General features: G+C 38.7%; 1 protein-coding gene and 1 non-coding gene across 2 annotated transcripts; both read left to right on the top strand.

Annotated features, from left to right (window-relative positions):
- The first annotated feature begins 1,675 nt into the window (after positions 1–1,675).
- On the top strand, positions 1,676–24,358 carry Tmf1 (TATA element modulatory factor 1). The gene is made up of 17 exons (XM_028773094.1): positions 1,676–1,894; positions 3,809–5,010; positions 7,123–7,226; positions 8,246–8,372; positions 10,265–10,370; positions 11,812–11,954; positions 12,467–12,633; positions 13,199–13,355; positions 16,234–16,326; positions 16,682–16,838; positions 18,806–18,998; positions 19,723–19,792; positions 20,002–20,094; positions 20,400–20,501; positions 20,756–20,908; positions 21,910–22,035; positions 22,968–24,358. Exons 1-17 carry the CDS (start codon positions 1,753–1,755, stop codon positions 23,109–23,111), a joined length of 3,279 nt encoding a protein of 1,092 aa, XP_028628927.1. The 5' UTR covers positions 1,676–1,752; the 3' UTR covers positions 23,112–24,358.
- LOC114625747 lies at positions 17,412–17,555 on the top strand. The gene has a single exon (XR_003712122.1). It is a non-coding gene; the product is annotated as a small nucleolar RNA SNORA36 family (small nucleolar RNA).
- Positions 24,359–24,483: the final 125 nt, after the last annotated feature.

Below are 24,483 nucleotides of genomic sequence, written 5' to 3'. Positions count from 1 at the left end.
CTCTCCCTCCCCCTCTCCCCTGCCCTTCTCCCCCTCCCCCTCCCTCATTCCCTCCCTCCCCCTCCTCTCTCCTTTCCTTTTTCTCTCTCTCTTTCAAGAATAGGGTCATTGCAGATATAATTAAGTAGGATGTGGTCATTCTCAAATACAGGGTCACCAATCTAATATGGTAGGCATCCCTATTAGAAGAGATGAGAGAGACGTGTGGAGGGAGATCAGAAAGCGGAGTGGTGTATCTGTAGCCAGGGAATAAAAAGATTGCCTGCTGACATGAAGCTAGGAGAAGCAGGGTGCATTCTTCATAAAGCTTTCAGAGGGAGGACAGCTCCGGTGAACAACATACTTGTGGCTCCAAAACTGAAAGCATTTCTGTCATTTTAAGCCACCCTGTTAGTAGTTATGGTAGTCCAAGGAAAAGTTTTGGGGGATAAAATTACATCATTTCCCCTTTTTCCTTTCCTCCCTCTAAACCTTTTTGTAGATATCAATTGCTCTAATAGTCTCTTTTATTAACTGTTAAGTATATAAATGTGTACACATGTATTCTCAAGTACATTAGTACAACCCTATCAGTCTATAATGTTTTCAGGGCTGACCATTTGGTAGTGTGTAATCAGTTGGTATGATCTTCCCTGGGAAAGACTTTCTCCCATTCCTAGCTTTAGCATTCCTTAAGTACCTGTGGTTTTTTTGTGTAGGGTTGGAATTCTCTTTTCACAAGGGGGTGATGAAACTCTGCATGTTTGAATTAAATTTAGCCTTTAAATGCCGGTAGAATTTTTTCTTTAGCATTATTAGAACCAAACAGCTGCTGACTGGACAAGGAAAGCCATCGACTTTAAATTCCTCCCATGACCAAGTGTGGAAAAGAGCATACAAGTTTTATCTTTTAGGCAGTGGGCATAGTATGTACTGATGGGTTAATAGTTTACTGGTTGCCAAGTGGCTTGGTCCATCCAAACTGCTGTTAACAAACTGCCACAAAGTGGCTGTCTCACAGGCTACAGAAACTTGACTTACAGTTCTTGCGACTGAGAGGTCCAAGATGAACACAGCTGATGAGGTCACCTATTTCTGGTTCATGGCTGGCATGACCTTGGTATGTTATGCTTGAGAGGGCGAAGGCACTCTGAGACCTCTTAATAGGACATTCGCCTATTTCCCATGGGTGTCACTGCTATCTCGTGACCCAGTAAGTTACTAAAAGCCCCACCTCTTAACATAGGAATGTACTGAACGCCATTCAGATGACAGAACTCGGTAGAGAGGAAAGTTGTTTCATCTGTAAATGTTCCAGGATCTAGGGACGGTGCCCATAAAGTCAGGCAAAGACATCCAGGCCAGGAGAGAACTGGCCAACTGTTTTTTGAGTGCCGAGAGAAAATAAAGGTGAGGCCTAGCCGCCGTGTTTACAGCGAGGCACACACGGCTCCAGTCGCTCCCGGAGGTCTGAGCCTCGGCGCAGACTGCGTCCGTCGGCTGAGCACCGCTAGCAACCCTAGAGCCTGCTGGTAACTAAGGGCGACCCTCCGCTCCCGGATGTGGCTTCACGCTACCGCCTCCGTCCTTCCGTCTGGGCGGAACTCGGCTCCCGGATCTGGTGGTTGTGTACGTGGAAGGACGGCGCATGCGCGGTAGGGCCCGGCTCAGCTGTGCGGGAGGCTCTGAGCGCCGCGCGGCCGCGGGAGGCGGTCGGCCGGGGCCACCGCTAAGGCCGCCGGAGCCGGCCGGAGCCGGCGCTGAGGAGGGGCCATGAGCTGGTTCAATGCCTCGCAGTTGTCCAGCTTCGCCAAGCAGGCCCTATCCCAGGCCCAGAAGTCCATCGACAGGGTCTTGGACATCCAGGAGGAGGAGCCGAGCGTCTGGGCCGAGGCCATCCCGTACGGCGAGCCGGGTAAGCGGGTCCCGGGGTGTCGCGCCTGCCTGCCGTCCGACCCCAGTCCCGCATGCCTCGGCCTCGGTGCCGGTCCTGCTGACCTCAGGTGTCAGCTCGAGCTCTGGTTGTGGCCCCAGTCCCTTCCTTCAGAGTCCGGGACACAGCCCCAGATCCCTAATTGCTACGCGTCTTCCGCCTATGCGTCCTAGGTCTGAACTATGTAAATCCCGTCAGGGAGCGTTTAATGAATACAAAGACTTTACAAAAAGCTTCCTCGTCTTCAAAACAACCCGAGTCAGGGATAGTAGTACCCGTGTTCTACAGAAGAGCTAACCGAAACTCAGAATGCATAAGTAACTTTCTCCAGGTGAGGCACAGACTGTACTGGGCATAGTACCAAGAACATTTGTTATCAACTGTAGCCCCCCTCCCCCCTTTTTTTTTCAGAACCAGGTTTTTCAGATTGGCTGAAATAACTCTTTCCAGAATCTTCGGTTACTTGTGTCTTTTAAGTCTGAGGGATTTTTGAGCATTTTTACGTGTGTAGCAACGGACACAGTGCAAACCTTTGGATGAAAAGAGTAGTTGACCACTCTCTGGTTTCTGGTTTTAGTTGTACATTGTTGAAAACTCGAGACCTAAGTTGAATCGTTGATGTCTTAGATTATGTATGATTGTAGGTATGTCGTGATCTTATTTCATTCTATGTGTTACCTTGCTATTGAGTAGCTCACCCTTTTGTGGTTGTACCCCAGAGTTGGAGTTACTAAACTTAAGCTCAAATAAGTTTCAAATATAAAGATACTCATTATTCCCCGCCCCACATGAAATCTGAGACATGAATAGTGCTGTATAATTTATTTTTAAGGGCGGGTTGGCTGGAATGGAATATGCTTTCTTGACTGCTATTTTCATTGATCGCCTGTTGTAGATTACAAAACGACAATGGGTCTGAAGAATGGGAATAGTTTAAGTGGATGTGGGCTTACTATAATTTCGTACCACATTTTTCAAGAGGCAAACTTAAACCCTGGTATCCGGGAGGGTGCTAATTAGCCACCTTGAAGACCTAATCTTGCTTTAAGCTTTGTTTTCTGGTTTTCACACATTGAGCCAATAAATGTAAAACTCTGTCCCCCAGCTCAGCTTCCACAACACTCTTTACTCCTCGTGGTTTTATTAAAGGGCAGACTTTGTTAAAGGTCTTCTTGGGTTTCTTCTTCTTCAGGAAGTCCCCAGTTATTGTGTGCCCTTTTCACCAGTTTCTCATTGCAGAGTTTTGATGATTTTTGCTATCTTAAAAAAATGTAGAAAAAATATTTTTGGTTTTAAGAGAGAGGAACTTGAAGACTGGTCATTAAGTACACAAGAGTGAATTTATTCACTAGAACTCACTGTTCACATCAGTTTAATTGTGATTTTTGAAAAAGACTGTCCACTATCTTTGGTTAAGTTTTGAGCGTTGCTATCTGATTAGCTTATAATTAAGTTTTATTATTTAATGTTACAAGAATAAAATGATGGTGTAGCTGGATAGTGATGTGACTACATGTGCCTGTTAGTGAAGATTTGGAGTGTTTCTGGGAGATGAGCTATGTATCTGGGATTTCACACCAGCTATACAACCTTTATCACTATTTTTAAGTATGTATTCGGAGGGATAACACACTTGCTTTGGCTAGGCAAAAACCACGTCTGGGCTTGTACTTGTTTGTTAGACCCTGTTAGGTCGGCTCACACTGGTTTTATTCTTTGACACCCAAAGTTAACCTGGAAACTAATTAGTGAGGCTGTGAGGAAAGAGTCTTAACTTTTCCAAGTTACAGGATGCATTTCATAAACTCTCTTTTCTCCCAGTTGATACCCCTGATGATGCTTGAAATATTAATGCTAATATTCTTTATTTAATGAGCTAATTTATTTTTGTCAAAGGAATAAGTCCCCCCGTGAGTGGAGGATGGGATACTTCAACCTGGGGATTGAACTCGAGCACTGAACCTCAGAGTCCACCAACAGCCTCTCAAGCAATTACAAAGCCGGTTCGAAGGACTGTAGTAGATGAATCTGAAAGTTTCTTTAGTGCCTTTCTCTCTCCATCGGATGTCCAGACCATTCAGAAGAGTCCAGTGGTATCAAAACCTCCAGCTAAATCACAGCGTCCAGAAGAAGAAGTGAAAAGCAGTTTACAAGAATCGTCATCTCCTGGCCAGTCCAGAGCTTCTGAGACAGCTGAGTCTGAAGTGACAGATCCTGTGTGTGTTGGAGGAGAGACTCCAGCTGTGGGTACTCCCTCACCCGTACCTGAAGACAAGCATGAAGAAACTGCCAGTGAAGAGTCTGAGGTGAAGGTGCCCATTGTGGGATTGAAGGTGTCTGAGAATGTAGTTAGTGTAAACCCAACAGAAGATGTATCTACCACAAGCACTCAGTCTCTTACGGCAGAAACTAAGGATATGGCTTTGGAACCTAAAGAGCAAAAACACGAAGACAGACAGAGCAACACGCCTTCTCCTCCTGTTAGCTCCTTCTCGTCAGGCACTTCCACCACTAGTGACATTGAAGTTTTAGATCACGAAAGTGTAATAAGTGAGAGCTCAGCTAGTTCAAGGCAAGAGACTTCGGATGCAAAGTCAAGTCTTCACCTCATGCAGACGTCATTTCAGCTTCTCTCTGCATCTGCTTGTCCTGAATATAGCCGCTTAGATGACTTTCAAAAGCTCAATGAGAGCTGCGGCTCATCGGATGCTTTTGAAAGAATAGACTCGTTTAGCGTGCAGTCTCTGGATAGCCGGAGTGTAAGTGAAATCAATTCAGACGATGAACTGCCAGGCAAAGGCTATGCTTTAGTACCTATAGTAGTGAGTCCTTCAGCCCCAAAGACTAAAGTAGTAGAATCTACTGAAGAGAATGCTGAAGAAGAGGAAGGAAACAAGACATTAATTGCACCTTCTGAAGAAGCAGAATTAGAGGAAAGTGGCCGAAGTGCTACTCCAGTTAACTGTGAACAGCCAGATACATTGGCTTCTCCTACACCAGTAAATGGCAGGGACTCTGCCTCTGGACCGGCCGCTGAGCAGTGTGAAGCTGCTGAACACCAGCCGAAAGCACCACCGGAGAAAGAAGATGTTTGCAAGGTAACTACAGAGTAGAAGAGGGCTTTGGGGTATCTTTCAGAGTTGCAGATATTTTTGTGGATGAGTGGTGATTTGAAAAAGTAGATGTTTGATCATTTGATTGTAGCAGTTAAGGACCTTAAAATGAATAATTATGTTAAAGGATTTGAATTTCTTGCAAAGCAACTATGGTAGACTAAGTAAATATTATAGAAAAGAGCTTAATGTTTCCATTTTCCATCTTTATTGTTGCATCTTTATCACTTTTAACATTCTTTCATGCTCTGTTCATCCCTCTGCCAGTTTGCAAAAGACTGTGTATGTCACAATGTATTCTCCTGAAGATAGACATGGAATATCAACCTGAATGTTACTACTTTTATATCAAAGTGTTTTGCATGCATATTCTATTTATGGAAAATTTTAGATTTTATCTTTTGGTTTTATATGAATACTGTTGATGCTTTCCTGTGATTAATATTCTTTGTTGTTAATATAAAGACTTTATATCTTTCTTTAAGATTTATTTATTTTTGGTTTATGAGTACATTGTAGCTGTCTTCAGTCACACCAGAAGAGGGCATTGGATCCCATTACAGATGGTTGTGAGCCACCATGTGGTTGCTGGGAATTGAACTCAGGCCCTCTGGAAGAACAGTCAGTGCTCTTAACTGCTGAGCCATCTCTCCAGCCTGTGATTAATATTCTAATGTTGATGTTTCATTGATATAACAAGTACACTTCTTACAGTATCTTGGCTTGGTTTTTCCACCTGTTTTTAATAGCTATCTTACATGAATAAGAAAATGAAATGCCCAAGGAGCAAAAGTCAAACCTGGGACTAACCAGTGACTTCTTCCTAATCCATACAAGAGAAAACAGTGTCCGTTCTTTAATGTTAAACCACAGCTTTGGGTTTTCCTGAGTCTTAGACATTGAATAGGAGCTAGCATCTTTAATAGGCTTCTGGAATGTATAGCTAACATGTGGAGAAATGTACTGTGAATGCTCAGGTTTGCCTTAGTTAATATTTTTGAAAGCAGCAGGTTCTGTTCCCTGGGTTTAATATTATTCAGGAACAAAATGCCATGCTATATATTTGAATGAGCAGCAGCAACCATAGAGTATATGCTGGTATTTTGAATCCCCCAAAGACAGCACTAGTTACTGTTCCCGTTTTCAGACTCTTTAGGAAGGTAAGTGATTTGTAGGCTGTTCTGACTCAGACAAGACTTTTTTGAAGCTGGAAAGGCAACCTCTCTCCCACCTTTTGTTTTTTAAGATTTATTTATTTATTTTTAAAGATGTATTTATGTATATGAATACACTGTAGCTATCTTCAGACACACCGGAAGAGGACATCGAATCCCATTACAAAGATGGTTGTGAGCCACCATGTGGAATTGAACTCAGGACCTCTGGAAGACCAGTCAGTGCTCTTAACCACTGAGCCATCTCTCCAGCCCAGTCTCTGTCTTTACAGATGAGTTTATCACTGCTTTAGCAAGACTTAGACAAGACATGAGATATTCAGACAACTACTTCTGTTAGGTTTGTACCCCCTAGAAAATTCAAATTACACGCTTAAGGTTTTTTTTTTTAATTTTTATTTTTAAATATAGTGGATAATAGTAAAATCAAATTAAATTTGGGTTAAAGAATAATAAAAATATTAGTGGGATATCTAGCTACAACAAAATTAAGATGTGAAACGTTACCAGAAGTTTGGAACCCTTACTTTATTTTATATATCTTCCTTCTTTAGTGGCTATACAAATAAATTATCCTAGTTTTTTTCTGTTAGAAATAAATTGCTTTAAATGTTCTTATGCATATCACCTAGTATATTTATCATGTGCTTCCTGTAAGGTAGACCTAGAAGTGGGATTTTCTACATGCTCAGGTGGTCAATCAAGTAGATACTACTACATAATTGTTCTCCCAGACTAATTCATCAGTGTGTAATCCTACCAGTTACATGCTTGCTCAGGTTTGTGCTCTCCTAACCGTTGGTTAGAGTTCGTCTCTGTCTCCGGGGTCCTCAGCATTGGTTTTTGAGTTTTGAACAGGTTACTCTTACAGCTTTTTACCTGCATCACAAATGATTGACTTGTGTTTATTCTCTCTTTCCAGACAGTTGAATTTCTGAATGAGAAACTAGAAAAGAGAGAGACTCAGTTATTGTCCCTTAGTAAAGAAAAGGCACTTCTAGAGGAAGCTTATGATAACCTGAAGGAGTAAGTATTCAGATCACACACAAGTGATGTCACAAAGTATGTGCAGGCCATTGTACTTGAATGCTTTAAAATTGAAACATTTCACAATTTAGACCTGGAGAAGTGGCTTAGTGGTTAAGAACACTTGCTGCTTTTGCAGAGGACCTGTGTTTGGTTCCCAGCACCCACATAACTCCAAGGGTACCAGGCTTGTCCATAGTATATGTATGTGCATGTATATACAAACTTACAGATCTTTACAAAATGTTTTGCAGTTGAACTTGTCTGTAGCCACTGAAAATTAATATAGTGTTTCAATTATAAACATATTTAAGTTTGTTTTTCTTCTCAAATTGTCTTTACCATATTATCGTTGACATTTTTAATGTTTTATAAAAACACATTCACATGTGTATATTACATATACACATGTATCTTCTTATTCTTTTAGTATTAGAGATTTAAAACGTGTTTAGTGAAAATTGAAATCCTATAGTTAACACTGAATTAATTTACTTTGAGATGATTGAGGAAGTGTGACAGGAAAGATTTAGAATTGAAACATTTACTTTTGTCTTAGATTTGCATGTCTAATATTGGTGACATTTTTTGCCAGTGGGTTTTATTTGAGGCTTCTTAAAATTAGTTTAGTAGGGCTGAGGGTAGGGGTTTATGGTCAAGCATTTTCCTAGCATGCATACTCCTGGGTTCAGTCCTGAGCAACACTAATAAATTTATGAAGTTAATTTTGCAAGTAATTTTTCTTTGATGAAGTGACTGTCTGGACGGGCATGATGGCTCACATGCCATTGTGTAATCCCAGCAGAGAAACAGGTAGCAGGATGAGTTTAGAGAGGACACTTGTGCCATATTGTAGGACCTTGTCTTACAAACAAAGCAGAATGAAAGTTACTAGACTTCACCCAGTTCTATTTTACTATAGTATATATTAGAAAAAATGCTGTCTGCATTTTGGAAACTGACTTCATTACCTCTAGACTGTTAAACAGTATCTTCATTCTCATATATTTTGAATCTAGTGAAATGTTCAGAGTAAAAGAAGAAAGTAGTAGCATTTCTTCTCTGAAAGATGAATTTACCCAGAGAATTGCAGAAGCAGAAAAGAAAGTTCAACTAGCCTGCAAAGAGAGAGATGCTGCTAAGAAGGTAATTAAAATTAAACACTATAGAGTTCCATGAATGAACTCATATTTTGGTATTAAAAAAGAGTAAATATTAAAAACATATATAGGATATTAACGGGTAAATTTTAGATTTTGGGTATATTAAAGTTGGTAGATTTTGAAACTTTAGAGAAATCTAGAGATTGGAGAGTTGGCTTAGGCTTTAAAACACCCATTGGGCAAGCATGAGGACTAGAGTTTGGCTCTGCAGAACCCATGCTAAAGCCAGGCATAATGGCAAGTGTCAGTAACCCTAATGCTAGGGGAAGGGGCTCAGAGATGGGTGGAGCTTTTAAAAGCTATTTGTCAGCCAGCCTTGCCAGATTGATGGGCTTCGTGTTCAGACCATGTCTCAATGTGGAACAGTAATCAGAGAAGTTCCCTGAAGGCTGCTATATCCTCCACTGTTGTGCACACAGATGTGTACATGCATACATACATTGTCTCTTAAACAGATATTATGTAATTTATATATGAATCTTTGCAAAGACCATTAAGGTAACCAAAAATGATAATTCCATCAGAATAAGCAACACTTAAACCTAAGTGGTACTATGTACATTTTTGAAAGTACTCCTTAGTCCTCTGGATTATTTTCCTACCACTTCAAACATGTACACTTCCTTAAGTCTAAATGAAATGAGTAGTTTATAGTGGCTAATGACTCCCTTTTATGTCAGTCTGTAATGCTGACTTGTGCTGGCACTCCTCATCTCTGATACTGTTGGCATTTAGGAGGCTAATTCTCTTACAGAGACTACTCTACTCTGCTGTTAGAGGCTTAGCAGCATCCTCAGCCCCTCCATGTCACTGCAGTCATGCCTTCTCTGCTTAGTTGTAGGGATTGCCATATGCCCTTTGGGAGCAAAGCCGTGCCTCTTAAAGAGCCATTGTTGCCGTGCTCCCAGTCAGGAGCACTTAGACACTTCAGTTTTTAAAAACTATGGTTGTTAATTATCATGGGAGTCCTAGCTTTTACTAATAACTTGCTGTTTGCATTTAACCTTTTGAGATTAGGCTGCTTTCCCACTTTATTATTATAAATCTCTTACATTTTAATTTCTCTGTGTGGGCATGTATGTGTGTGCACACTTGTGTGTGTGCAGATGTGTCTGTGTGTGTGTGTGTGTATGAGAATGTGCATGTGCACTCACTTGACACACCATAGCTCACATACGAAGATTAGGGGAGTTTGCAGTAAATGGTTTTCTCTTTCCACCATGTGAATCCTGTACATCAAATACAGGTCATCAGCTTGGTGGCAAGTGCTTTTAACTGCGAAGCCATTTCACAGAACCTCTTTCCTACTTTTTGTCTAATGGTAATTTGGTTGCCATTGTTATTGGTACTCTAAAGTATATAACCATAATAACTATATATTTGGTTAATGGAAATTTATTGTTTTTCTATGTGAACTCTTACTTGAAGTCTCATGCTTGGTTGCTTTAGTTTAGCTAACTCATTTTAGACAATGGCAGTAACTTGAGACACTTAACCAACAAACTTCTTCCTGTCCTATATTGCTGTATTGTTCCAAATGCAAAGCCTAACCTATAGATTACATGTGTAGAGATATCGAAGGATGACAGTATAGGAAAAAGGAGAAAGTAGTAGCATTTCACTCATATTTCCATATTAAAACTTGCTTATGGAAATGATGAGTGAAAAAAAAGAAATGATGAGTATAGATTTTTATGTGGTATTCACAGCTGTTTTCTTGTATTAATTAACTATGCAAGTAGGTTGAGTAAACTGACAGATTTTATTATTGGAATAAAATTATGGGTGGGTAGCTTCTTCAAATAGGGGAAGGCTGGAAAAATATACTTAGGATGAAAATAATTCTTTATGATAACCACAGTTTTTTTAAATTAGGAAATGAAAAGCATAAAGGAAGAACTTGCCACTAGATTAAATAGTAGTCAAACTGCAGACCTTTTGAAGGAAAAAGATGAACAGATTCAAGGCTTAATGGAAGAAGGTGGGTTGTTGATTATTAAAAGTACTCTAAGAAAAGGAAAAATACTTTGTAATATGTAAATATGTAAATACTTTGTAACTATGTAATAGGTAGAACATGCTTCCTAATAACAAATATTAAGCTGGGTATGGTGATTCTTACCTGTAGTCATAGCATCACTGAAGCTGGAAGATTTGTTGAGCCCAGGGGATGAAGATGAACTTGAGTAACACAACAGCCCCCCCCACCCCTCCAACACAAAAAATGAAAAGAAAAGAAAGAAAAGAAGAGGGAAAAGTGTGATGGAGCAGGAGGAACAGGAAGGAAAGGAGAAGAGAGTGGGAACGAAAGCTGGGAGGGTGGACTCGCACCACAAAAGTGGCTGGGACAGTTTGTGGAAGAATGGGGTGAGATGTCTTGAAAGAAAAATATGCTATGTAGCTTTTCATCCCGGGAAGATTTTTTTGTTTGTTTAAAGTTTCCAAAAACTGAGCAGAAATTTGTGCTGCCCTTTACATGTTTGTAACATGTCATATAAGAGCCCATCACTGAACAAGTACATCTGAAGGCTGTGATTGTAGGTCTGTAAGGGCTCTGAGTTCCTGGTCTGAGTACAATGAGTTTTTAACATTTGATGACTTCTACTATATTTGTATTTTGGCTTTTTTTTTTTTAAATCTTGGAGATCTAGCTTTTCTTCAGTGTATCTTTGCATCTTTAAGCACAGTTAAGATTGTATATTTCATGTGCAGCCTTATATGTCACTGTAGTATTAAATATTTTGTATATTATTACTTTTGGCTGTTAAAGTCATTATATGGCGATATTGCAGTTATTTTAGTGATTTGTTAATGTTAGATCTTTTATTTTTAAAATGTTCATTTTACAAATGTGGGGTGAACATTTCTTAAGTCATTCAATGTAAATATGTTTTAGAGCAGGTATAGAATTTGAAGACAATTGGAAGCAATCACTTAATTTGAAATTAACTTTTACCCATTTTTTTTTTACTTACATATGAATTCCTTTAAACAGTGATTATATTAGTATTGTACCGAGGTAAAATATTAGATATGATATACTTCCCTATCTTTTAGGAACCTATTTTTATAAGCAGGAAATACAGGTACATAAGTGATTCTAAAATACAGCTATAAGCTGGATATGGTGGTACACACCTGTAATCCCAGCATTTGGGAGGCTGTGGTAGTAGGAGGATCCTGAGTTTGAGGCTAAAGAGCAAATGAAGACTGTTAGTATCTTGTTACCTAGAATCCTGTCACATAATAATTTTAATATTTATTGATAATTCCTGTTCAAATGAGTTTAACACTGGAGTTTAAAGTCTTTGTGGTATTAAAAACTCATTGTATGCTACTTGTTAGATAAAGCTTTCTATGCAGTTTCTTAGACACTCACTGTTTGTTGTTGTTGTTGTTTTTTGTTTTTTTATAATCACCAGGAGAAAAACTTTCAAAGCAGCAGCTGCATAATTCCAACATCATTAAGAAATTAAGAGCTAAAGATAAAGACAATGAAAATGTTATTGCAAAGCTGAACAGAAAAGCTAAGGAGCTGGAAGAGGAGTTACAGCATTTACGACAGGTGAGCAGCAATCATTGTTCTTTGACCATGCATTAATCTTACTTCCTGTAATTGGCTATGGATGTGCAGCATTCAGAATGATTTAATGGGATGTCAGGCAAGATTCTAGTTTATAGATAAATGAATAGCTAATATGTTGTCTTACATCACTGTGGTCAATTACTTGCCATGAACAAATTGAAGAAGATGTTTTCTTTGACTCAAGATTCCAGAGGATGAGATTCTGTCACAGTGGGGAAGGTATGACAGAGGTGTGGTATGTGGTGGTGTAAGTGTGTGGCAAGTGTTTGTTACTTGGTGCCATCCAGGAAGTAGAGAAGCAGGGCTGGGCAAACCTTGAAGCCCTGTTCTCCCATTTCCTCCAGCCATGAGCAGAGCTGTGTTCAGACACATGTGCCAATGGGCCACATTTTCTAGTCAAGCTATAACCTGTGTTGAGAGATGTCTTGGAATTTGTTATGTACCATGGCATCATTTATTGAAACGTGGTCTTTTCTGTTTTGATGACATAGGTCCTTGATGGCAAAGAGGAGGTTGAGAAACAACATAGAGAAAATATTAAAAAACTAAATTCTGTGGTAGAACGCCAGGAGAAAGATCTTGGCCGACTTCAAGTAGACATGGATGAACTTGAAGAGAAGAGCCGAAGTACTCAGGCGGCTCTAGATAGTGCGTACAGGTATGAAGTATTCAGGCGGCCCTAGATAGTGTGTACAGGTATGAAGTACTCAGGCGGCTCTAGATAGTGCGTACAGGTATGAAGTATTCAGGCGGCCCTAGATAGTGTGTACAGGTATGAAGTATTCAGGCGGCCCTAGATAGTGTGTACAGGTATGAGATGTACAGTGTGTTTAGGATCTGTTATCACAGTGGGAGGTTGAAGAAGTCTTTTCCTTTTTTTTTTTTTTAATTTTTTATGTGCATTGGTATTTCACCTGTGTGCATGTCTGTGTACCATATGCCCGAGGAAGACAGAAGAGATTGTCCAAATACTGAGCAATCTCTCCAGCTGGTCTTTTTTCTATTATCTGGGTACTAGCAACATTTATAGATTTTTCTATGAGTACATTTGCTATTAGACAAAGCGAGTCCAATTATAAGATCCTTATAATGACTAGAGTCATTGTACAGGTGCTTGCTGTTATTTTGAGATTTCTGTGGTACATAGAAATTACATTAGTTTAGGTATGTGTTCATGTTTGTGTTTTAGTAATAAATCAAAAGTATCAATCTGCTTTTTAAAGAGAACTTACCGATCTTCACAAAGCCAATGCTGCTAAGGATAGTGAGGTACAGGAAGCTGCTCTGAGGCGTGAGATGAAGGCTAAAGAAGAACTTTCTGGGGCACTGGAGAAGGCCCAGGAAGAAGCTCGTCAGCAGCAAGAAGCATTAGCACTTCAGGTAGGCAATGGTCGTTAAAGCTAACTTTTATGTATTTGCATATTTCTGCAAAGTGAAACAGTTTACTAACAAATTTGAATTTGTTCTTATATGAGGTACATCTAGGAGACTTCTCTGACTATGTTCCTGACATTTTTACAGTGCTGGATTGTACAAACTCACTTATGTGTGTTTAGACGTGTCGTTAGTGTGGTGCTCACACTGTGCTGTTATTGCCTGGCTTTCTGTGCGTTTCATACATGTTTATGAGTAGATGGTGTTGTGAGATGTAGTTCAGTGATAGAGCTAAATGCTCACCGCCAGAGAAAGGAAAGTTTTATAAAGCTAGGTATCCTGTTGCCGGAGTAATATATGTACATATAATTAAAACATACACTTTCAAGAGACTGTATTCTGTAATTGACTCTTGAACATATTTGTAACGTTTCTGGCAGTTCATAAACCTTAAGTAGGAAGAAAAAGAGTTGGCATACTGTGGTTACAAAATTGTCAACTGTTGTCAGGCAGTGGTGGTGCACACCTTTAATCTCAGAATTTGGGAGTCAGAAGAAGGTGAGTATTTGAATTTAAGACCAGCCTGGTCTACAGAACAAGTTCCAGGACAGCCAGAGCTATACAAAGAAACCTTGTCTCAAAAAAAAAAAAAAAAAGAAAAGAAAAAAGAAAAAAAATATTTGTATTAATATAATATTATATATTAAACATTTGAGATATATCATTTAGCTAACATTAATAATGCTGCTGTAAATATTCATTACACTTTGTTTTATTTGATTTCTTTAGTGCAAGGGGGTCTAACCCAGGGCCTTTTGTGTACTAGGGAAGTGTTGCCCTACTGAACTACAGCTTCATTGCACAGTAGGTCTTATGTATACAGACATCTAATTTTCCAAGCACTGTTGAAAGCATGCAGAACTATTCTCAGCAGCCTCAATTAACGTTTGGTTTTGTTTCACATACTTAGTAGATGAATGACTTACAGATGAAAGCTTGGCTTCTATTGTCTCTCCTCCCTGTTGCTCCTCTTGGTCTAAGCACCCCTGCTTTATCAGTGTGGGCCTCACCTTTTCAGTGTTTCTGTCATAAATGCAGGTACAGATGTCTGCCTTCCGATAGTCAGCCACATTCGTGTTCACGTCACTATTCGTAAAGATCACTGCTTTACTATTTGTGTTCCTACTAGACTATTGTTGCATTTTGCATCTAACCTTTAATAGTTGAGCCATCCCCAGGATATTCTGCTAGTTGTATAACAGTAAAACTTAGAGTTTTAGTTTTATAACCTTTTGGCTATGTAGTTTTCAGGTATATTTTTGATGAGTTTAGACTGCTTCCAATATTTTGTGTTGGGAATTATGCTGTTCCACATATCCATGCGTTTCTGCCACCCTGTCACTTTCAAGAGGCTACCTTAAGTAAGGAAATCTGAACATATAGAATAGTACTACTTTAAATTAATGGGCTAGAGAGATGACTCTAGGAGCACTTACTGCTCTTGCAAACCCAGGTTTGCTTCCCAGATCTTAGCTGGCCGCTTAATAACTGCCCATAACTCAGTCTCGAGTGGTCCAGTGCCCTCTTCTGACCTTCTTGTGCACCCGTACACACATGTCGTATACATGCATGACACACACCTACACACAACTACCTTAATTTTTTTAATATTTAAAAATCCTTTCAAATTAAAAATACATTATAATAATAAAGAAAAATTGAGGGAGTAAGGAATAGGGTATGGGACTGTCACTTTTTAAATTTTGTTTTATTTTTTAAGATTTATTTACTTATGCAGGTAATATATAAATGCTCTATAAGTTTGTATGCCTGCATGACAGAAGAGGACATCAATCCCGTTATAGATGGTTGTGAGCCACCATGTGGTTGCTGGGATTGGAACTCAGGAGCTCTGAAAGAGCTTCCTGTGCTCTTTCTTAACTACTGAGCCATCTCTCCAGCCTGGATTGTCATTCTTGAAACCACCATAGTATATAGGGATTGCTAATTTTGTATGTTACTTTGTTAACATTATCTCCCTCTAGGTTTTTTTTTTTTAATAATTTAATAATTTAATAACCATAGACATAATGATCTTTCTATTTAGGATGAATAAATATTTTATGTCTTGATTGTAATGTTTAATGCTTGTGTATTAGTATTTCAAAACAAATCACAGTACTGATCCTGTTTAGAGCTCTACCTTCATCTTGTTGCTGCCAGGCTTGCTAATGCCTCAGTCTCTGTGATCCACAGACTAAATCTTCAGTACTGCAATAGCCAGATAGATGCCAACACCATTTTCTGATTATTTAAATATGCCGCAATATTAAAAAGTCATGGCAGTTACCCAGTGTGTAGCTGTGTGTGAGCAGCACTTTGTTCCTTGTTCTTGTTCTGAAACAGTGTTGTGCAAATGACCTTCAACCCTTGTTTCATACCTCTAATAGCTGTGACTGCAAGCATACAGCATCACACTCTTTCTCTTTAGTTTTGTTTTATTGTTTAGATAGGGCCTACTATGTAGCACAGAGCTATCTGGACAGCCTAGGCTGGCCTGGAAATGGAAATGCTTGTACTGACATACTAAAAGGTGTGTGCCACAGCCCATAGTTCAGTACCTAGGGGATGTTTGTTGGTTTGTTTATTCGTTAGTCTGAACTCCTCTCTCTCTTATTGTATGGCAGGGCTATACATATTTCCCTACTTTTCTAGGCTAACAGTTCTTTCAGTTAGGTAGTGAATATGTTTATAGTCTTGGCATTGCTTAAGGAGCAGGATGTGTGCTCATTGTTTAGCATGGAGTGTCATACATAAAAAGTCAACACAAATGTCAGCAGGAAGTTACAGCTAATGTTCTGACAGAGTATTGTTTATCCTGCAGGTGGGGGACCTTAGGCTAGCGCTGCAACGGGCAGAACAGGCAGCTGCCAGAAAAGAGGATTACTTACGCCATGAGATCAGTGAACTTCAGCAGGTATTGTCATGCTTTCCCAAACACAAGATCAAAAGTGTGTCTCTTGAAGTAACATGACCACTCCTGAGGCTAGTATTCCTGGATTGAAAGTATTACTACCAGTGAACATGTTTTTGTAGCTTATGTGAACCAAGTACAAGAAATCTCCTGGAAAAAAATAGGAAAATATCTGATTATGTTTTAAAGGAAGTAATTGTATGATGATAGACTTGCTGTGTACTCAATATTTTTTTCTTTTTAAAAGTAAGATAGCTAATAATTTTTTCTTGGAAAAATTTAAAGTTTATATTTGCTGTTGATTTTAGCATTTCCTTTTCCTCTTCAATGGTAATAAAGTAAGAATTTTTTGATTCAGAGACTCCAAGAAGCAGAGAATCGAAACCAAGAGCTGAGTCAAAGTGTTTCATCAACAACAAGACCGTTGCTTCGACAGATAGAAAATTTACAAGCAACTCTAGGATCCCAGACATCATCATGGGAGACGCTCGAGAAGAATCTTTCTGATAGGCTTGGTAACTTCTTTAGTATTTTATGTTTGATGCAGGAGACTTTCTGTCTTGTGTGTAGAAATAGAATAGTGGTATGACACTGGAATTCACCTGATCTCATGGTGACATCTGTGTCTAATGTATAAATATGTCTTTTCCCCTTTTTTATGGATACCTCAGTCAGGACTCTTTTAAAGCGTTTGTTCTTACACACTGTGTCACATACTTTACTGCCTGCTGTTTCGTTTGTTGTGTTTGTGTTGGAGTGGCATGCTTGTTTGTATGTACAAGTATGTGTGAAAATTCATGTGCCCATATGTATGTGCATGTGTACAGAGGCCAGAGGTTGATATCTGCTATCTTCCTCAATTGCTCCTCCACCTTACTTTTTGAGACAGGGTCTCCCTGAACCTGGAGCTGACTGATTTGCGTAGATTGGCTGACTAGCAAGTCAAGAGCATCCTCCTGTCTCTGCCTGCCTAGCTGTGGGATTGCAGGCATATACTACTGTACTTGCCTTTTATCTGAGTGCTGGGACTCCCAGCTCAGATCCTGTTGTCTCAGTGTTGTTTGCTGAAACGCACATAGAAGTTATCACTCCAAAGTGTTGAGTTCAGTTCAGGGCAGCTTCCCTGTTCTGTTAATTAAACTTTGGGACATTGAAATTGGCGAAGGGAAATTACTGAATAGAGAGTATTACTCTATTCATATACTCTATTCATATACTTCTAGCCAACACAAACAAATACAATTTTAAGAAGTTATAAACATGTCAGTAGTGTAGTCCTTTGATTGTTGAGTGTTAGCTTGGAATGTCTGTTCTGTAGTTTATTTCTCCATTACGTGGGGAAGGCTATCTGGTCTGGTTTCAGATTTGGACTATGGTGGATAAAGCTGTTGTAACTGTCTGTGTTCAGGAGTGAATGTGGGTGTAAAAATTTTCATGTCTCTGGATAAAGGACCAAATATGCAGTTGCTGGACCATGTGGGCATTCGTGTTTAGTTTTCAGAAAAAATGCTGAACTGTTTTCACAGTGCTTGTAGCATGGGAGTAATCCAGTTCGTTTACAACCTTGGTAGCATTTTCGGTTCTTTGTTTTTGTTGTGTTTTGTTTTAATTTATCATTCATATATCTCATCATCTTAATTTTCTTTTCCCTAATGAGAGCTGCTGCTGAGCCTTGTTTCATGTGCTTGCTTTCTACTTGTCCACACTGTAGGATGAACTGCCTGTTCATAGCTTTATCCATACTATAGGATGAATTGACTATTCATAGCTTTTGCTCATTTTTTAACTAAACTGACCACAGTCACTTTGGAGAGTTCTATCTGTACTTTAAACACTAAACCTGCCCATGTGTCTTGTGTTTATTTTTTCCAGTTTGTAGCTTGTCTTTTTTATATTGCAAACAAACAACTAAATAAATAAGACAGGGTCTCATATAGCCAAATTGATCTCAAACTGATCTCAAACTGACCTCAACTCTGTAGACAGCCAAGGATGACCTTGAACTCCTAATCCTCTTGCTGCTTTTTCCAAGTCATGGGATTGTAGATGTACATCACCATCCTTGGCTTACGCAGTGCTGGGGATGAAACCATGGCCTCATGCATGCTATACAAGTAAACAACCAGTGGAGCTCCAGCCTTAGCCCGCTTGTCGTTTCTTCTTCTTCACCTGCTGCAGAAGTTCGTTTTTGAAGGACTCTGTTTTATTGTTCTATCTTTCTTTTATTCTATTTGTCTTTCACTAGTCGACTTCTGTCCGTGAATATTTGGTTGCTCCAGTGCTATCTGTCACTCCCCTGTTATTGAATAACAGTGCTTTCAAGTAGATATGCTGAGGAGAGAATGCTAACTTGTGCGTTGAGCAGTACTGGCTTCTTGTCTTAGTCTGGAAACCTGAGTCACTGGAAATTTGAGGTTAGAACCAACCTAGTGTCTGATCTTTCCCTGGTGTATGTGTATGACTTTTCTTCCTCTATAATCAGGTGAATCACAGACCTTGTTGGCTGCAGCAGTTGAAAGAGAACGTGCAGCTACAGAAGAACTCCTGGCCAACAAAATCCAGATGTCTTCAGTAGAGTCACAGAATGCGATATTACGACAGGAAAACAGTAGACTTCAGGCCCAGCTAGAGTCGGAGAAAAATAAACTAAGAAAACTAGAGGATGAAAATAGTCGGTGAGTATATTTATGTGATGTTTTCTGTGGTTCTTGACATCTTAAAGGACTTTTGCAAAGTATTTTTCTTGGCTCTTAACTTCATTGGATGGAGAACTGAACACCTTGCAGTATTAAAAGTTAGGGTCATTAGTGACATGCATCAAGCTAGGGAAGGATCCACTGCAGGTCTTGTGAGGCTGCATGCTATCTATGTTCAGGCTACATATATTGTGCTTTTCCAGGTAAAGTATTTGTTCTGTCAGTAATGGTTTTTTAAAAACGCTAATGCCACCAACAAAAGCAAGGGAGTTGGGGAGGAAGGAAGGAGGAGTGGTGGCGGCTATGCAGTCTTCCAGTTTTTTTTAAATAAGAATTTGGATTCTCTTAAAACCATAGCCTGTAAAATCATCTATCTGAAATTACATAAAGTCATAATGGATATTCTTTTACCCTTGACCCCTGCTTTTTATTTTCTTTCTTTCTCTTTTCTTTTTTGCCACACTTGAACTTGGAATGGTGGTACTTAAAATTACTATTTAAATGTCTTATTTTAAATCTCTAAGTACTGATTTTAAAAATGGAAGTGGAGTAGAACTTTTGAGTCTCAGTGATTTGGAACAGTTAGCTGGAAAGTCTTCGATGCTGAGCTGGTGACAAAATGACTGCTGACTGTGTAACTGGGACTTGACAAGTGGAGAGGTTTTAATAGTCTGTCCTGTCACCTTTTTGTTTTGTTTACTAGGTACCAGGTTGAATTAGAAAACCTAAAAGATGAATATGTAAGAACGATTGAAGAGACAAGGAAAGAAAAGGTATTTCTTAGTGTTGCTCCCCTCAGGGTTTGCATTAGAGATGGATGGGACGGCAGCAAACTGCTGCAGAGCTAAGCAGGGTGAGCTGGGACTTTGTCTTCAGTGGTGAAGGGACAGCTTGTACTTGACATTCTGAGCTTTGCAAGTTGAATCTTGCTGGTGCCGTGGGCTAGTATCTCAAAATGATCTTGCTGTGCTCTCTCCTTTAGACACTTTTGAGCAGTCAGTTAGAAATGGAAAGAATGAAAGTTGAACAAGAAAAGAAGAAAACCATTTTCACTCAAGAAGCACTAAAAGAAAAGGTACTGAATTGTGTTGGTTTGTGCTAATATGTATAGCTAAGCTGTTGTGGATGACTGTGGATTGGGCTGTGGTTTGGTTGTCCTGATGTCTTAAGTTTTTCCCCTTCTAAAATTACTGGGCTGAATATGGTAACATTGTCAGTGCTCCATGAGAACAGGTTTGAAGTCATTGGAGTGCATTCAGATTGGTCTATGATCAGTTGCTATGGAGAATATGCTGCCTTTGTTTTCATTAATTCTAGAAATTTTCTTGCTTCCTTTATTTTTTGCTTCTCAGTCTTAAAAGAGTTTTTTTCCTCCCAAAGGACCACAAGCCGTTTTCTGTTTCTAGCACTCCCACCATGTCACGTTCCAGCTCTATAAGTGGAGTAGACGCTGCAGGGCTGCAAGCATCCTTCCTGTCTCAGGTATGGCATACAGTTCTTATATATGTTTACTTCTTACCTTGAGTAGTGCTAAAGGGAACATGCAATCGCCAGATTGGCTGTCCCCTTGACATTGTTGGGGAATGTGGTGCTAATTGAAGTGAAGAAATACACATGATTTTCTTCTTTTGAGAAAACTAATAAGACATTTCAAAGCAAGAATTATCAGGGTCTTTGAACTTGATCACAGAACATGATATATGTTAATTGTCTGTGTGTGTTCTTTAATTGAATAGGATGAGTCTCATGAGCATTCATTTGGGCCAATGTCCACATCAGCCAGTGGGAGCAATCTTTATGAAGCTGTACGGATGGGAGCCGGATCAAGTATTATTGAAAATCTGCAGTCTCAGCTAAAGCTGAGGGAAGGAGAAATTAGTCATTTACAGGTATTGAAAACAAATTAAGTATGCTGTAGAAGCCCATGAAATAATGGGTCCCAGTAAGTGATAGCCTTCATTTCATCTGAATTTTGAGCACATTGGAAAATAACATGCATCGCTGACATGTAAAACCCAATGTGTATCACACATATTAATAATAAAAGCTAGAGTCAAATGATAGATTCTCCTAACCGACTGACTGCCAGAATTGGGTAGATGTATCTGCTCTGTCCTAGGACATACTGGGAGCCTATACCATGGCCTTCCCCAGAGAGGACTTAGGGTATCTAAGAGCAGGAGTGGCCCCTTCCTTCCCAATGTCTCTTCTCAACAAAAAAAAGGAAGCGCTAAAACAGCATGCTTGCTTCGTTGTTTCTGTGTATGGCACAGGAGCAGCTTCTCAGACTTGTCCACTGCAAGGACTGAATAGCATGAGAGAGACCTGCACAAGAGGAAACAACTCAGAGAGGCAGGGACTGTATTGCTTATGGAGTGAGGATTAGAAAGCCGTTTTTAGCTTATGATGATAAACTGTATACACTGAAAATGAATAGCTCTTCCCATTCTCATTTGAACAATCTTAATGTGGTTTGATGTAGATTTCCTAGGATGCTGTGCTTGAGAGTGCTGCTTAGATTCTCAGATAGTGGTGAAAGCTTTTAGTGATAAAACCCACACAGTTGGGTGGGACAGCATTAAAGTATGTTCTCATTCCTATGACTTTTTCTAGTAACATAGAATAATGGAAATGTGTATTGTTAGAGAAAAGTCTGCTTTCATTTTTGTAACAAATCACTAGATTTTCTTCTTTCTTGCTTGCTTAGTGAACCCTCTAATTAATAAACTTCTAAAGAAAGTTGGGGTCCCATTTTTTTCCACTGCTTCAGGATTATATATTGACATATGTTTGTTTTCCAAAAAATGACACACTAAGTATTTTTATGTTAATAAGAGCATTTAAACAAGGTATGTTTCTACTAAAACCATTTTATGATTATGTTTCTCAGCTAGAAATTAGTAACCTAGAAAAAACTCGATCCATAATGTCCGAAGAGCTAGTTAAATTAACAAACCAGAATGACGAACTTGAGGAGAAAGTGAAAGAGATACCCAAGCTTCGAGTTCAGCTGCGAGTGAGTATTCTTCACTTAGGGATTGGTCTGCGGCATTTTAATCCAGTTATTAAATTACTGAGTTTTAGTTTACATAAAATGCATATGGATGAATTGGTAATTTCATTGAAAATTAAGTAGTCAGTAGTTGAGTAAATGTTAAAGATGAATCTATTGCCTGTGTTACTGTCTATATAAACTGTTTAGATAAAAACGTTTAGTTCTAATCAAAGAAAAGAACAAGATTTTATGTATGTCTTTATAGTATTTGACTTAATGTTTGTTTTATCACATCACTGTGACATAATCGAATGTTAGGGCAGACATGTCCTGTGGGATAAATGCCAACCAATACTTAAACCAAGTTCGTCACGAAGACAAAAATCTCATGGAGGATATTTAAATTAATGGGAGGGAGAGTTACTAAGTCTTAGTTGGAGAGAATTACACATTTAATGGAAAAATATGATTGGAGTGTGTGTGTGTATTGTATCTGTGTGTGTTATGTACATGTGTATGCTGTGATGCACGCTAGGAGGCGGGAAGAATAAGTGGCTGTCCTACTCCATCACTCTCCCCTCTGTTACTCCCACCAGAGTCTCACTGAGCCGGGAGCTTGATGCTTTGTGGGTAGGCCGGCTGACCGGCTGCAGCTCCAGTGAGCCTCCTCCCAGTGCTGGGGTTACAGGCCACATGGTTTTCTATGTCAGTGTTGGGGGGTTAGAAGCAAGGTGCTCGTGCTTCTCAGGAAGTGCTCTTCCTCATTGAGCCATCTCCTCTAGCCCTCCATCTAGCCTTTAAAAGCACTTCCTCTGTCTTGCTCTGTATCCCTAGATAGACTGGCTGTGAGTTTAACTTTTAAAAGAGATGAGTTTATATTTTTGTTCAACTTGTGATATTTTTTCTAGTGACTTGTATTTGTATGATCATTAAAAAATATAAACATTTTTTAGGATTTGGATCAAAGATACAACACTATTCTGCAGATGTATGGAGAAAAAGCAGAAGAAGCAGAGGAACTTCGCCTGGATCTTGAAGATGTAAAAAATATGTATAAAACTCAAATAGATGAACTTCTAAGACAGAGGCTCAGTTAACTTGTGTGTATTCCCATCAAACTAAATGTAAACACTTAATATATAAATGCAGACTTCCAATAAATTCTTTTACAGAATTAGAAACTGGGATTTGGTGTAGATTGTAAAAACCTTTTAAAAAAATTATTTTCTAGTATGTAGTAATATTTGCAGTTAAATTATTTTATGTAATATTTGAATTTTATTTTTGAAATTATTCTTTAAAATTTTATTTTTTAAAGCTTTTTTTTTCTTTCCGGTGCCTTGTACAGCACAGAGACTTATTACTTTATCCACAGGAAAGGAGACTGGTGTTTTCGTATTATTGTGGATATATAATTAATTGTATCTAATTTGTATGTGTTTGTACATATTGAGAGATTTACAGAGTAATGTTAACATCGAAATTTTGAAATCTTTCACACTGAAATCTTCAACATATTTCTTAAAAGTGTTTTAAACATTTGAGTAAAAAGGTTATTAAGCCTGTGGCTACTAAATTATAAACTGTTTTCCTTTAAAAGCAGAAGTCACACTGACATGTCTAGAATTTAAAGAGTAATTTAAACTTAAAAATATTTTTGTTTTGAAAATTTATTCCATGTATCTTCCACAATGAAGTGTGAACAAATGTGGATGCTTTTTGTTACTTATCCAAAGAAAGCTACAAATATTCAATATTAACTAGGCATAATTGGGTTGTGGGAAATGTTGCTTGTAGTAAATTGTGATAGATAGCATCAGTAGCAGGTCCTTTTGAAGTATTTTACTACGGTGTTAAATGAATCTTAACATAATAAAGTCATTAACAAAATGTACTCTTAAAATTAGTCAATTTACTCTTAAAAATTAGTTTCATACAATTATATTTTGGAACATTAAAAATGAATGTTTTAAAACAATCTCCATAGCAAAACAGAAAAGTAATAGGAGTACATTCAAATTGGGGATTTTATAATTTTGTGTAGTTTAACAGTTTTTCCTTGAACCTTCAACAAACAAATAGCAAAGAGTAGTGTAGAATAAGTTTAGAATATAGTTTTTCCCTTTTCCAAATGTTACTTTGTTAATCAGGTTGTAGTTTAGACCTGTAAAATATTTTGATAGATTTTATTACTTAAATTATTTAATTGCTTTTATCACGGTCCCTCTTTATCTGTTCTTTTGCTTTTTGTGGTTCTATCTAAGATAAAAAAAAATAATCCAAAAATACATGGAAATTCCAGAAATAGAGTTAATAAATGTTAAAGTGTATGGTGCTCAGAGTAGCCTGCTGGAATCCCACTGTTTGACTCCATTTCTCCAGTATATTCACACCCCCTTGTCAGTCACTGAGCCACCTCAGCTGTTGGGTCTACTGTAATAATATGGACGTGCTTGTGTTCAGGTAATC

Source organism: Grammomys surdaster, unplaced genomic scaffold (genome assembly GCF_004785775.1).
Source record: "Grammomys surdaster isolate TR1022 unplaced genomic scaffold, NIH_TR_1.0 220, whole genome shotgun sequence".
Lineage (NCBI taxonomy): Eukaryota > Metazoa > Chordata > Mammalia > Rodentia > Muridae > Grammomys > Grammomys surdaster.
Note: the sequence above shows the minus strand (reverse complement) of the source record. Positions and strands in the feature narration are given on the sequence as shown.

Bases quoted from the DNA above. Each gene is read 5' to 3' on its own strand.
- Tmf1 (XM_028773094.1), top strand. From the start codon at position 1,753: ATGAGCTGGTTCAATGCCTCGCAGTTGTCCAGCTTCGCCAAGCAGGCC. The intron at 18,999-19,722 runs GTGAGTATATTT...TTTGTTTACTAG, and splicing joins CTAGAGGATGAAAATAGTCG to GTACCAGGTTGAATTAGAAA. The intron at 22,036-22,967 runs GTGAGTATTCTT...AACATTTTTTAG, and splicing joins AGCTTCGAGTTCAGCTGCGA to GATTTGGATCAAAGATACAA.